The sequence below is a fragment of the Pelmatolapia mariae genome, linkage group LG17, assembly GCF_036321145.2.
Source record: "Pelmatolapia mariae isolate MD_Pm_ZW linkage group LG17, Pm_UMD_F_2, whole genome shotgun sequence".
NCBI lineage: Eukaryota > Metazoa > Chordata > Actinopteri > Cichliformes > Cichlidae > Pelmatolapia > Pelmatolapia mariae.
Genome location: NC_086242.1, coordinates 3,177,957 through 3,193,144, shown reverse-complemented (window position 1 = coordinate 3,193,144; position 15,188 = coordinate 3,177,957). Strand labels below are relative to the sequence as shown.

Sequence of the window (15,188 nt, the reverse complement as noted above, 5' to 3'; positions counted from 1 at the left end):
GCTGAGTACAAATGTCTTCCCTATATTCTTTCATGGACGCCCCCAAGTGGAAAACAGCAGCATTACAGCATCAGTCCAAGATAAAAATAGTTCAGTTTCGCTTTCCAATCATCAGAAATGATACCGACGTTTTCCTCCTCCCATGAAACCAGCGGCCGCTGTCGTCAAGCTGCGGTTTGGTCTCCCAGGTGGAAGGAAACGCGGGCAGAGCTCGGACACGATGGAGACAGAAATACTGAAAATGATCTGCGCCGGTCACGGAGCAGTCAACACTGAGGATTTAGTGTATAATCTGTTTTCCGGCGATCCTACGAAGTTGTCGGAGATCATTTGTAACCAAGAGAAATTTGTTTCGTGTTGTCCAAACGGACAGCCGAAGGTGGTGGCCAGGACCCGCCTGAGACTTTGCAGAGTGAAAGACTGCCCGGGGACGTGCAGGGGTCTGCACCTGTGTAAAAACTTCCTCTTCAGCGGATTCTGTCAGTTCACTCAGCTCAGGTAAATATACTGGAAGTATAGTAAGAAAGGTGAGTCATGGCCCGAGTGAAACAGCCACCGTCTCTGTTTATGCAGGCCTTTTCTAGTAATGCTGAAAGTGGGTGCACAATATTCCAGGGTTAAAGGCCCTGATAGTGTCTCTGTTTACAGTCACTGAGTATGACACTGACGGTGCGTTCATGTATTGTTGGGAAAATTCGACATTTTAAGCAGTTTGACACAGGTTTGTTAGAAAAGCTAACCTGAGCAAATATCATGTGACTCGAAAGGCTAATAGGAAAAGTTCCTCTCTGTGCTTCCTTGTAACGACTTGTGAGTCTCAATAGAAACTTTATTTTTATTGTCGTATTTGTGTACAACCAAGTTACGGACCATTAAAGAGGCTAAAATGTCAAATAATTCGTAGTGTTTTTATTATCAGTAGTATTTATTATTGTCGTCATATTAACTGGTTTTGTCCCAGAAGCCAGCTACAATGACAAATTCTCGGGTTTGGAAAAATATAAGAACACATATGTTGACAGACACGGCAGTCAAAATTATTTTTTTATTGATATTGGGCAGAATCTGGAAACAGACACACACAGCATGTGTAAGTGTAATGATGAATTAATCCACGTTTGGCAGCACTTGGTTATCATGTTTGTGTGTGGCCCTAATCCTTCTCATGTCACAGTCCTGACTCAGCTGTGTGGATTCTGTTATAACAGGAGGGGCTGCAGCTTCTCCCATGACCTGACCTCTGATCATAACCAAAGCCTTCTGAGGGAGCATGAGCTGGAGAGCCTGAGCCGAGAAGAGCTGTGCACCCTGCTGCTGCAGAGTGACCACACACTCCTTCCTGCTGTGAGTCTTAACCTAACACACGATAAAGCACCCTGACGAAATATTTTAGGTTGAACTCATCATCATTGTCATAACATCTTTTCACATCTGATTTGTTCTGGATCATGTTCATTTAAATTGTAACACAGGGCGTTGGCAGATCGGTACTGTTGATACTGTAGCAATAACAAACAGTACAGCTGATACCCACACAGTGTAATATAATATGTAACTCTTCACAAATTGGCAGTCATTGAGGTGCTCTTAAAACTTAGAGGTAAAGGTGTTTTCCAAATGTGTATTGTTCTCCAATTTTAAAACACGTTTCTGTCACGTTGGTGGCAAATCAGCTTTTTTATACATGTCAAAAAGTATATTAAAAGTTTTAAAACGCATGCAATGTAATTGGTAAGTAATCATTTCCTTTCGTTTGTTTGTTTGTCTGCAGTACCGTCCACAGTTTTCAAGATATCTTTTTCAGATTTTGTGTGATGACAACAGCTGATTTAATTTAGATGAAAATTGGGTCACGGTCAAAGTCGCATCTAAAAAATCAGTCAAAACGTTATATTACCCACAATTTTTTATGGATCGTCTTTAAACTTGATAAAGCTATACTAGGGCTTCAGGGGACATAATTTGACCTTAACCTTCATTTTTTGTGCCCAAGGTCAAATTTCACCTTGGAAAGAAAAGTCAAGAAACCATATCAAGTAATATATCATATGGAAGGGCATAGTGAGAGCGGTACAACACACTTTTATTTTTTTCTATACAATGCACTACAATGTTACAAAGCTGCCATAAAAAGCTGACCTCATCATTTTGTAAAAAGACTTCCTCTTTTATCCTGTTGCATAGACGTTTAAGAATAAATGACCTAAGAAAACGTTTTGAACAATTTAATGTGGCATTTAGAGTAAAAAAATGCAAACTGGTCAAAAAAAGTAGGATGTTGCAATGTTTATATCCATCGTTTACATACAGTCAGTGATTGTATTCCATCTTTTACTTACAGTCCATGTATATAACCACGCTTTCCTTTCATTTTTTTCTCTCTCCACCAGATATGTTACGACTACAACAACGGTGATGGAGAGTTTGGCAGGTGTAAGGATGGTGATGGTTGCAAGAGGCTCCATATCTGCCAGAAGTACATCAGCCGTGAATGCAGCTGCTCGAGGAATATCAATTTTACTGCTCCACAGCCAATAAAAAATTTCCAAGAAAGAGGCATACCTGGTGCCCTTCTGCCATCCTTGAAGGCTGTGTATGCAAATAAAGAGGCGTTGAGGCTGGCTGAGAATGGTCAACAACAGCGGAGAGGCAGAGGGAGAGGGGGTAGGGGTGCAACAGGCAGCAGGGGCAATAGGGGAAACAGAGGAAACCAGAGCAGCCGCCCAGTGCAGGATCGAGCCTCCTCACTTACTGAGATGCTTGCTGGCACTGACATCTTCGATCTGTACACCAGCAATGGACTGAATGAAAGCGACGATGAAAGCTCTTCCACCAGTGACATCTCCGCCGCCACCAGCGAAAACGATGCGAGCAGTGAAAGTGGTGAGACTCGAAGACGGAGACGCCGTCATGGAAAAAGTCTAGCAGCTGTCAGAGGGAGAGGCGGCAACAGGGGCACCAATAAGCAACCACTACCAAAAACTCGTTCATCAAGCAACATTAACGCTGCTGTCAGTGATGAAGCTGCTAAAGGCGGAGAATGGCAGAACAATAGACAAAGGCCTGTCAGAGGTAAACAACAGCTGAAAACACTTCTGTGGGGAGATGAACTAAAACTGCTGTCTGAATGAAGCCTGTGAAATATCTCCTGTTTCTTTCAGATAAAACAGGGATCTGCATGTACTTCATCAAAGGTCACTGCATACATGATGGTGAGAAAGTCATGGTTAGTAAGTGTTTTAGGTCTAATGTAGTTCTTTCTTTGATCAGCTGTCTTTCTTCTTTCTTCTTAGATCGATGTTTTAAAGCTCATGACAAGATGCCGTACCGATGGCAGGTCCAAGAGGGACACCAGTGGACTGATTTGCCCGATAATGAGACAATTGAGAGAGACTACTGTGACCCCAGTAACTCATACAGGTGCTTACCAAGTTCTCACAGGACTCTATGCAGTCCTGCAAAACACAACGTGATAATCTGATAATCAAATACACTTGACTTTTTGATCATCACAGACTGTATAAAAGCAGAACTTTTGGCAGTTTGCTGGTTTGGAGCATTCAGTTAGGTGTAGGGATGGGAATCGAGAACAGTTCCCAGTAGTGGCATTCCTTGGAATTGTTAGTCTGCTTGCCTATTGATTCTAATATTTGTTCCACCTGCACTTGAATCAGCTGATTTCAGCTCATGTGTCTGAGGATGAAAGTAGTGGAGCGGTCCACAGCATGAGCACAGACATTACTTTTATTTTTATTCCACAAAAGAACAAGAGTGTGATGGTAAAGTGGAAACTGCATCCAGGATGGAAACAACTGCATTATCCTGCTAACACAACTTCAGCTCTTTGTAAGCACCGACACTGACAACATGCTAAAGCTAAGCTAGCCAAGAACCCAGAGTGATGTTAAAACTGAGTGTATGCTGACCCCGGCTCAGCAGCCACAGCCTGAACTTCAACAAGTGACAAACTGAGGAGCAGCTCAGTTTCTGCCTGTATATGTTTCCAAAGTAGAATCACCGTGGTGATCGCTTTAACGTCTTTTTGTGCTGGTTTTCATCTTTGCTTTGTGTTCATACATAAATACTATGACAAAGATCATATGTGTGTCCTCTTTAGAATAGGGATTTGTGTTGGTGTGTGGGCCTGTAGAATAAGGTTTACATTGGTAACGGGTAATTCACTAGCTGGGCCAACGTCCTCATTTATATTTGACAGCATTTTCGTAGATAAAGGTGAGTGGCTTTGACATGAATTGAGCTGCGGTTTGAGGAAGGCCTCGAAAGGGACCTACGGCGGCTCCGGGACCTGGCAGATCCCCACGTACTAAATACAAGTGAAGAAGTTAAAGAATTGAAAAGGGGATGGAGGGTGGGGCATGTAAACGAGAATGAACAGCTTGTAGGACTGGGGGAACCTATATAGATGAGAACTGGAAGGAGCGTGTTTGGAGGTGTGGTCCCACTCCTGAAGTTCTGATACTTAATCTCCAATTATGAGACAAATTTATCCTAAAGTGAGACCCAATACAAACACAAACACAAGGACCTCATACCAACTGTCCACATGGTTGTGGAAAGGAGACGATTTAGGTGATGATTCCATAGCCACAGGACACAATTCTTTATTTCTATTTCTGTTTCCTTAATATCAACTTCTTTCAAACTCCACACACCAGTAAAAAGGTAGCACGTGTTAAAATGTTAACATTATGTCTTCTGTTTTGGGTGTCTGCAGTAGCACCAGTCCAGCCGTGCACTTTGACACGATGACCTGTGGACTGAACAAAGTACGTCGACTCTCGACAGAAAACTCCGTGATTGAGCCGACCTTCATCCACACCACTGAGTGGCTTTGGTACTGGCAGGATGAGTTTGGGAAGTGGAACATTTATTCCTCAGATGTGAGTAGCATCAGAATCCACTGTTCATCCACAGTGTTTTCAAAAGGTTGTTAGCACTTGAGTCAGTACTTTTGTTGTAAACATGATCAAAAAAAACATTTGTAATGTGGAAAAAAGTCCCTCGAACTATGACCCTACAGGGTGTTTTCCCCCTCCAGGTGATCTCCACAAAGCATTTCAGTGCTTTTCAGCTTGTGTTTGTTTTTATTATTTTGTCCCCAACAGTGTTAGCTTTAGCTCTCACCAGGAGTGATTCTATGAGACACATGCAGCATTTTCAATGACAACAAATTCTTAAAAAGCGATTCTATAATATCTGCTCAGAACCATATTTAGGTGCTAGACAGCAGAAATAATGGAGCACTGAGCATGTAGGACCTTTACATAAAAGGTGCACACAAGCACCTTAGTGTCATCCACTGGGGTTTTTGACTATGTAAATGTGTAACTGTTTGCTAACACGTTCAATATATCAGCTTTGAAGTCACCTAATATTTCTCTGTTGTCACTCTCTCATTAAGTAGTTAAAAGTCTGTTAAAATGTCTATAAAGTCATACTGGCTCAATAGATTTATTACATCAGAGGCTGTTATTAAAGCGTAAACTATCTGATTTTCTATTCTAATCAAAGGTTAAAGTCTTTGCTCTGGGTAATGCCACGTCATGGGAGTGGTATAATTGTGAAACACTTCTCAACAGATTGTGAGGTAGAAAACAGTGAACAAACATGGAAAAAATAGCTGCTCCAGAGTTTTATTGAAGATATCCACACTGACAGCATGCCTCAGCAAGAAAAGCTAGCGGAGCTGATCTGAGCTAAAAATGGTCACTGAACCTCTGTTTTGGAGGCCACTGCATTGCTTCTGCTGCAATCACAACTATATTTTTCATATGTTTTTATCCCCTCTGTATTCTGTTGTTTAAGCTGCTGGACTTACAGCTCATGATTAAAGTTTTAATCTTATCTATTATGGCTGTAAATCGAGGCTGCCACAGTCTGTGCATACAGCTCTGGTATCTCTGAGGAGGAATTAGCAGCTGAAGTAAACGGCTACATGTACCAGCTGTGCTCAGTTGAACATGTGAACTGAGCATGCTCGTACTGGACTGTTGAGTTTAAAAAGTAAATAAGTGAAGTTTGGAGGCTCTGTTCTTCAACTTTCAAAGTTAAAGTCTGTTAGGGTAACTCTACTGGAGAGAACGTCAGACTTTCAAACGGCCTCAATGGTTTTCAGCTAAGCTAATTTGACAGCCGCTATCTTGGGATTTTTATTAAATATTATAAAATAATTTCTCTTACTAATTGTTCATTGTTCATATGCCAATGCAGGTTTGTTTACAGATTAAAAACACAGTCACGTTTCTTGCTTTGCAGACTAGTGGACATAAAGCAGCAGACATCAACAGCACAAAGCTGGAGGAGAAGTTCCTGGCCAATGACAAAGACGTGGTGGAGTTCACGGCTGGCTCCCAGTCGTATTCACTCAGTTTCCAGGGTAAACAAAAATATAGAAACTCTCTCTGTTGACTGATTTCTGCATGTTAAAATGTAAAACTGAGTTTCTCATTATTATTTAACTTTAAACTTCCCCCTCAGACATGATACAGACAAATAAGCACTATGGCACCAAAAGGCTTGTTTGCAGACGGCCACTGTTTGTCTCTGCTGCAGATGTCCTAACAAAGAAAGTCAGGTATGTCGTCCCAAAAACAGCCCCGCAAGAAAGTTTTAAGACACCTTCACTTTGGTTTGCACTATGTAGTGTTTTAAATGAGTCTGATAGAGTTGTTAACTCCTTGATTGTTACCAACCAGCCTGTAGAGACCAGCGTGTCTACAAAGAATCTAACATAATTCCTGTTCAACACTTGATTGAGCCGTTTAATTGTCATTAGCAATGTTACACGTACATGCAGTGAAATAGGACGCCTTCTGATTGTACATACAGAGAGATAAATGATGCAATACATGAGGGACGAGGAGGAAAAAAAGGAACTCCACCCAGATGGGAGAACAGTTTGAGAACAGAAAGAAAAAAAAAAAACCCGTAGCACAATGAAGCACATGAATCCTCACAACTTACAACGTAAAAAACACGTGACTTGCAACAGGGATTGGGGGGCGGGGGGTATAAATGGAGACAACAGTCATCTGATCCTGCAGCTGAAACCTGGCGCTGGACAGAGACCTGCCTGATCGCATCAGGTGTAAGCATCGAAGGCGTTTGGAGGGCGGGGTGTGTGTGATTGTATATCTGTGTCTGAGTACATGTGTATGTGCGCGTGTGTGTTTCCTGTATCCAACTCGAGCGAGAGAGTGCTCTTTCACCTAGTTTTAAGCGAAAGAAAACAATCCTCAAGCCGCTGCAGGTGACCTTGTGGAAGAATTTGGAAGAATTTGATGTTCCAGCTTTGGCCCTCGAGCTTCCAGCTGGTGAGGGAAGGCCACATGAAGATAGTGTTTGTTTGGGTTTGGTTTACCATTGTGGGTAAACGTGCCAACAAACTAGTGTTGCCAGGGCCTTAAGAGTAGAGTGAAGCAAATTCACCATGTTTGTCCATTCAGTAACAAGAATGTCAAAAAACAGGCAAGCACTAGACATTAAAAATGCTCCAGTCAGAGCTTGCTAAATGTAAGGTTTTTTTAAATTTCCACAAATTTCATTTAAAAAATCCCAAACCGATTTTGTAGAAGCTCCTTCAGTAGTAGTACAGCTGTGAGTCTGGCTTCTACACTCTTGGATTTGTTTGGTTTATTCTGGTCTTCATGGCAGGTCCTGTCAGACTTGGTTGTTTCAGGTCTGTTGATGCACATTATACTGTAGTGGAGTTTAACTCTGGACTTTGTCTGGACCACTGAAGGACAGACTCTCTGTAACCAGCAGCAATGCCTATGATGCAGGTCATTGCTGTGCTGAAATGTGAACCTTTATTTTGATCTCACTCAGCATTTGCCTGCTGTCTCTGCTGCCTGAAGCAGCACAGAGCATGATGCTACCAACACCGTGACATCACTTCATGTTGTGAGAGCTGTGTGCCAAGGGAGCTATCTGGTGCTCTTTACTCAAAGTGGCTTCTTTCAAGCTTCTTTCTGCCATAAAGACATAATTGATAAAACAGTGACACAGAGATATGATTCTAGACCCGTTCCCTGATCTAGACCTGGTGAGGCCTGTCGCCCTGGATGTTAAGAAAGAGTTCCTAAGATTTCATGGTTGGTTGGTTTGTTTGTTTTTTTCTGATGTTAGTATGAACTGTGGGGGTTATTACATGCTCAGGTGTGTGTCTTTCTTAACTGTATCCAGATCATCTCAGCAGTGGGTCCTATTTGTTCTTTTTAATTTAGCAATTATAAAAAATTGCTAAATTAAAAAAGAAAAAAAAACACCCCTAAAAATTACAAACATGAGCTCTTGTCATTATGGCATGTGATGGGAAAAATGTTTTGTTGATTTAAAATGAAATCTTGAACCATATGTAAAAAGTGAAGGTGTCTGTATATTGAGGAAACTTTTAATGGCGTTTGTATTACTTATTTTTTCAGACATATTATACCCAAACCTTGTGTATTTAAAGTCATCCTAACCCTCTGTCTCTGCAGACGGCCCGTGGTTAAAGCGTCTGCTCCAATACCAGACAACTGGGACAAGACACAGATCCCTGAAACAGGATATTCGGTATTGTGAAACCATAAAATATTACTTTTATGTCTGTGCTGTTTGAGCTCACACTCAAGTTTAGACATTTTTAAATATGTATATATATATATATATATATATATATATATATATATATATATATATATATATATATATATATATATATATATATATATATATATATATATATATATATATATATATATATATATATATATATATATATATATATATATATATATATATATATATATATATATATATATATATATATATATATATATATATATATATATATATATATATGTATATATATATATATATATATATATATATATGTATATATATATATGTATATATATATATATACATATGTTAACATATTCCAAACATAGTAATGTAGATGTACAACTTAATGTTATGCAGTGTAATTTTCTAGCAAAAGGTGAAAGCAATCAGTTTTTTTTAAATACAACACTATATTAAACAATTTAACAAGCATACAAAATAACAAAAAAAGAGATAGAAAAAAGATTAAATAAGACAGCCGAACGACATAAAATAAAAACAGACAAGCCTTTATCTTAAAAACGTATTTTTAAGATTATATCTGATCTGTCATCCTTCCTCAGATAGAAACTTGATTATGGCCTCACAGTATTTTTCAGTGTGGGCTCTTACGTTACACCATCCTGAATACTGGACGTTCCAGTTATCCATTAAAGCCTGGGAGTTTACATTCTCACAGACTTTATTACTGTAGTCCTTTCCGTGTGGGCTTTCCTCGGTACAGTTCCTGAATACTGAGCTCTCTGTGTATTCTGAAACTGGTCACCCTCTAATGTATTTACCACCCTGTCATATATCAGTAAACATTATCCTTCCTCCTCATTTACGATCTCATCGGCTGTCTGAGAGATTTGGAGAGTTTAACTTGAGACCCGGCTGTATTCACCGGGTATTGTATTGTATTGTTGATTTAAGACAAACACCATTTACTTTATTCATTCACTGGTTCCCACATTGCTTCCTGTGCAGATGCCACTTCAAGTGGAATTTCTACAGTAAGCAAAAGATTTTCCCAAATAATTTTTTCTAAGAACATATTTGGGGAAAAAAAGTTGAAAAAAAAAAAAAAAAGTTAAAAAAAAAAAGAAAAGCTAATCTTAGAAATATATTTCCTATCGTTGAATTGAGAGTTTCCATGTCTGTGTTTCTCCGTGTAGTCCGACTCTGCCATCAAGTTGTTGTTTTTAGGACTAAAATGCCTTTTTTAACACTGTTGCTGGCCTTGTTTAAAAATAACATTATAGAATTTATATTTGTACTCAATATGAATTCTTTAGCTTTATGTCTAACTAAATGGTGAGGGGAAATGCTCGTGTCGAAAGATTGCAATATTTTTTTGTTTTCTTACAGCGAATCTCCGTCCAGCGCGCTTCAGATGAATTTAAGACGGTGGAAACTCATTTCTGTAAAACCATGAAAGGCTTTGATATTGTCAAAATTGAGAGGATTCAGAACAAAGCTCTTTGGGAAGTCTTTCAATGGTACGTATTCTCTTCTGCGGTCCACAAGTCAGAGACTTCAGTAAACTGACTTCTTTTATCCATTTTTTGCCCCCTGCTGGTGATTTGAAAGAATACAGATTTAAGCATCCTGCACTGGTGTCACTCCTCAGAGCCAGAGGCTGTGTTAATGTTTGTGTACACAGTCTATGGTCAACGTGCACACTTTCTGACTTTTTTCTACTTTTTCCACTGTTTGGCAGCATTTTAGCATTTAGTGTTTTCCTGCTTCACATGTTTAGCAAATGTGACTAATGCTGCACATAAATTCACTTCACGGACACACACACGACATACAGACAAACCAGACTGACGTAAGATATTTGTATGTCTTCTATTTCAAGGCAAAAGAATCAGATGAAGACCAAAAACAAAGGGGGAAATGTGACTGAGAAAAAGTTTTTTCATGGCACTGACTCCAAATTTGTAGACACCATCTGCCACAACAACTTTGACTGGAGAATCTGCGGACTTAATGGAACGGCTTTTGGCAAAGGTGATTGGAAGAAATGTTCAAGCTGAAACAGTTATTGATAAAAAAAAAAAGAGCATGTTTTCATAAACCATAAACCAGCTCCAAACTCACCAAACAGACATTTTTGTCATCTGTGGTTGTGGGGAATGATGCTTATGTTTTTGCCCAATAATCACAGTGCTCTTTTGATGTCTAAACACAGGTAGTTACTTTGCCCGTGATGCCAAATACTCCCACAACTACACCGGTGACACTGACGTCAGAGCCATGTTCATCTCACGGGTGCTGGTGGGAGACTACACCAAAGGGTCCTCTGACTATCGCCGACCTCCTTCGAAGGACGGAGGGGACATAAACTTCTATGACAGCTGTGTTGATGATGTAATGAACCCCTCCATATATGTGGTGTTTGAGAAGCACCAGATCTACCCCGAGTACCTGATAAAGTACAAGACCACACACCCACTAGTTAGTACATTGATGTACAGTGGTGGTGCATCAGCACCAGCACCAAAGCCAGTGGCAGCACCAAAACCAGCAGCTACCATATCGGCTTACCAACCTAGCACGATCTCCTCTGGATATAAAGCCAGTGCTTCCTCTTCTTTTTACTCACCTAGTACAACCTCTTCCCCCTACCAATCTAGTTCCGCATCTTCCAGATACCAATCCAGCTCGGTGTCTTCTGGGTACCCATCTAGCTCGGTGTCTTCTGGGTACCCATCCAGCTCGGTGTCTTCTGGGTACCCATCCAGCTCGTTGTCTTCTGGGTACCCATCTAGCTCGGTGTCTTCTGGGTACCCATCCAGCTCGGTGTCTTCTGGGTACCAATACAGCAGCACCTCTTCACAAATGAGTACGTCTTCCTCCTCGTACTCAAACAGCAGAACAGTTAACCAGCCCACACACGTCCCTCCATCTCCCTCAGCACCCCCAAAGAAAACATCCGATTCTTGTGTCATTGCTTAACATCAGTGGTGTAAAGGGGGGTCGGTGGTGTTTTGCAATAATAATGATAACAATAATAATAATAATAATAGCATAAAAACAGACAGCAATGGCGGATCTTGAGCACTAAAAGTATTTATTGGAGCAACTGAGAAGAAAAAAAAATGAAGCCACAGATATGAATGAATTCCAGAAGATTAGAATATGTGATTTATTAGCTGCTGTTTATAATGAACAGATTACCAGTTTAGGAATAACTCACTTCTCAGTCAGCTGCTAGTAAAGCATTTTAGGTTTCAAATGACTTTGAATGATGACACTTTGGTTTGCTGAATAGGTAAGCAAGAGGCCGTGCAGTTTTCTGAAGAAAGCTTCAGAAATGTTACATTTTCCCGTTACACATTATAATTACTTTTTGTTGTTGTTTTGATGCTCGAATTTTTCCACCTCGAACAAATGTAAAATGATTTTCTACAAATTGCCAGCATTTCCACCCACTTTGTTTCTATGTGCAAATTGAAGATGCACATAAAAATGTGGCATGTTGCAATGCAACACGTTCTCACTCCCAAAGTGTAATATTTGACGCCATGTGACAAATCATCTACATATTGCGCTTCCACCTAACACGTCACTAAATGACGAGATCGGAAAAATGAGGAAACATGAGAACCGTTTGGAATCAATCTACACATGTTCGTTCATTTTACTTAAATCGCTTTGGAAAACACTATCTAACATCATTAAAGTGCTGGTTAGGGTTAGGGATAAGGTTAGGCTTAGACCTGGAATACAGGGCTGGAACGTGTATTACAGCGGGAGCTTCATTCTACTGCATTTCACCCATGACCCGCTGTGTAGCATAAGAAGGCGGAAGGTTACCTTTCGCGTTCCTCAGGAATGCCGCGGGACGTGACAAACCGTCGGGATGTTACACCTCAGGAGTGAGAGTGGGCTGCATGTTGGCACTATCACAATTGTTGAGGTGTTGTTTATAGAAACTACACTAACTTTTCTACAGAATAATAAAAAATAAACGGCAGCAGCGTGCTGGCCGTATCAGAAGAAACACCTGAATGCTTTCCTCATGATTATCTCAGGAAGTTTTATACGTCATCCACATTTAGTGGTTACCATACGAACGCATCGTACTGTATCAAGTAATGATGAAAAACACTGTGTCAGATTAGGCCATTAGTGTCACGAATTCTCGTAACAACTTAGTCAAGACACATGACGGACTGCGCGTTGGTGCCTGATGATAGCTTTGCTGCTTTAGACGACCTTTGTGATGTCAGCAGGAAGCTGGGCCCAACTTCTGGGAACACAGATAGAAACAAACAGCGGTGGCGTGTGATACTCACTGCTCCGTGTTTGGAAAAACCTGAAGAAAAATGTTAATGATGTTTACAACTTTACAACTACGAGTGACAAACTCAGGAGTACATAGCTACCTTGAGTCACTTTAAATATTGCTCTAGTGACTGGATGCCAGTATATCTCAGGTGATCCATATAACATAAGGCTGTTGCAGAGGGCCGGGCTCAAATCTGACCCCACACCATTTGCATGCCTTCTCCCTCCTTTACTGTCCTATCATAAACAAACACCCCCCGTAAATGTTGTTCACTTACTGGACTTGCGTCTTTCAGTGAACATTAAAAAAATATAACTGGTTGAGAATCAACCCCAGCCATTGCAACCTTACTGTTTCCGAGTGATGGCCAGCGTTTTGGGGCGATATCCAAGCGTGGCCTGCTCGTTCCGTTTGTCTATAAGGTCTTTTTTAAAAAAAATAAATCTTCCCATGAGAAGATTAACGATTGTTTGGATGTTGCATTTTGGCGATGTCTCTGTACGGTCCTGCACAAAGCCTGCTTAACCGTGATTGGTTAATGCTCCTTGGACTTTCTCTTTAATCTTTCAAGTGATTTGAAAATAATTTATGATTAAAATGAAAAAACGTGACTTAATCTTTTACCAACCACTAGAAGGTAAAAAAAACAGGCTATATTGATTATTTTATTGATAAAATGTAAATGAAAGGCTTGTAATGTGTATGGTGGCTGATTTGTGTCATGCAGTGTTTAGGGTGTGATTATTGATCATTTCACCTGCTCAACATGAATAATCACTGTTTTCACAATTATTAAAGTAAAGCATGTTGAAGCACATTAGAGTATGTGTGTTTGTTTGTTGCTGTCGGAGCTGCAGTTCGTTCTCTGTCTTTTTTTTCTGCGTGTCTCATAGCTGACATAAAAATTGCCACCAGCAGTCATTTTGGGGCTCTTAGTGAAATGAGGCAGGGCATGAAAAATGATCAATATGGCTGCCGGTGCTTCATCCGACACAAAACATTAGGCCTGTAAAGTAACCCCGCTGTAGCACCCCCTCCTATCAGCATACATGCACTAGCAACCGCCTCCTGTTATGTTTCCTATAAACTGCAGTGTGAATATGGGTACGTTTGGATGTTTCCACTGTAGCAACGAATGGTGGAAACAGACTTTTTGCACAAAGTTGTTAAATCCAGGTCTTCTGTGATCTGAATGAAAGAAAAAGAAAAAAGTAATCGGCCTTGGTTAAAGATCGAAAACAGTGTCACACTGATTCTGATTAGGCCTCACTCCTGGGAATTGTTTTAGCCATACACTGTATATAAAAGAAAAAAAAGAATACATTCTTAGCTTTGTGCAAGTGGAATTCACAATGAGGCAGATGTGACTTTGAAATGCAGAGATAAATATGCTCACTTGCTAGTGAGCCGTTGGGCAGACGATTGTCGACAGAAACCCCCCAAAAAAGCATCAGGAAAGGGGTTACTGAGCTGAGAGAGCAAGGCATTTAAGTGCAGTTTCCTCTTTAAACTTCTAAACAGCAGAATGTTTTGGTTTTTATTCAACTTTAAGTGTCGCCCTCTGGTGGCCATTAAGAAGCCTGATTCTATTACATGTCATATTACAGCAGTGTCAAACCTTCAGGCAGTGTCCATCTCACATCTGACACATCCACATCATGGTGACATTTAAAACTTTCCTCTCTGTGCTTCCAAGTTGCAAAGCATAATGCTGACAAATGGCATTATGCTGTCCATCTTACATATACAGTCTATGCTTTATCTTCATATTTTAGATTTTCTGCCCACTTCTTTTTTCCTTCAGCCCTTACCTTTTAGCATAAGTACCTGTTGAGGAGGCGGGGTTAAAATAGGGAGGCAGGTACACAAACAAACTGATAAAGCCACCAAGGAGTTATCAAACCAAATGCATTGTGTTTCCATGTATATTTATTTTTAATGTATGTAGTCCTGTTTCATTTCCAAATAAGTCTACATTATTTCAGCCTGTTTGCATTAATGATATCAAATCTGTAAGAATAAGTGCACCTGTGGTGGTTGATGGGGGACTGACACCATCACTACCTTTGGTTAAGTGTAATTGAGAGCAATTTTTTTTCTGTATGGAAAAAGACAAACAGCTCAGCCTCCACATTAGATTACAAAGACCCAATTCCCAGGGTGAAAATAAATTTGGCTGCCACTTCTGCTGCATCCATTTATCCACCACCCGTGCTTCATTATGCCTCTGCTGCCCATTAAGATAGAGCTGTCCTATGGGAAATGCAGCTGTGCCCTGCAG

At 40.3% G+C, this 15,188-nt stretch overlaps 1 protein-coding gene across 1 annotated transcript; it reads left to right on the top strand.

Annotated features, from left to right (window-relative positions):
• The first annotated feature begins 140 nt into the window (after nt 1-140).
• On the top strand, nt 141-13,704 carry LOC134646897 (protein mono-ADP-ribosyltransferase PARP12-like). The gene is made up of 12 exons (XM_063500914.1): nt 141-498; nt 1,209-1,344; nt 2,391-3,072; nt 3,162-3,212; nt 3,294-3,420; nt 4,736-4,901; nt 6,277-6,397; nt 6,499-6,595; nt 8,502-8,577; nt 9,979-10,109; nt 10,472-10,623; nt 10,805-13,704. The coding sequence occupies exons 1-12, from the start codon at nt 143-145 to the stop codon at nt 11,569-11,571; spliced, it is 2,862 nt and encodes a 953-aa protein (XP_063356984.1). The 5' UTR covers nt 141-142; the 3' UTR covers nt 11,572-13,704.
• The last annotated feature ends 1,484 nt before the right edge of the window (nt 13,705-15,188 follow it).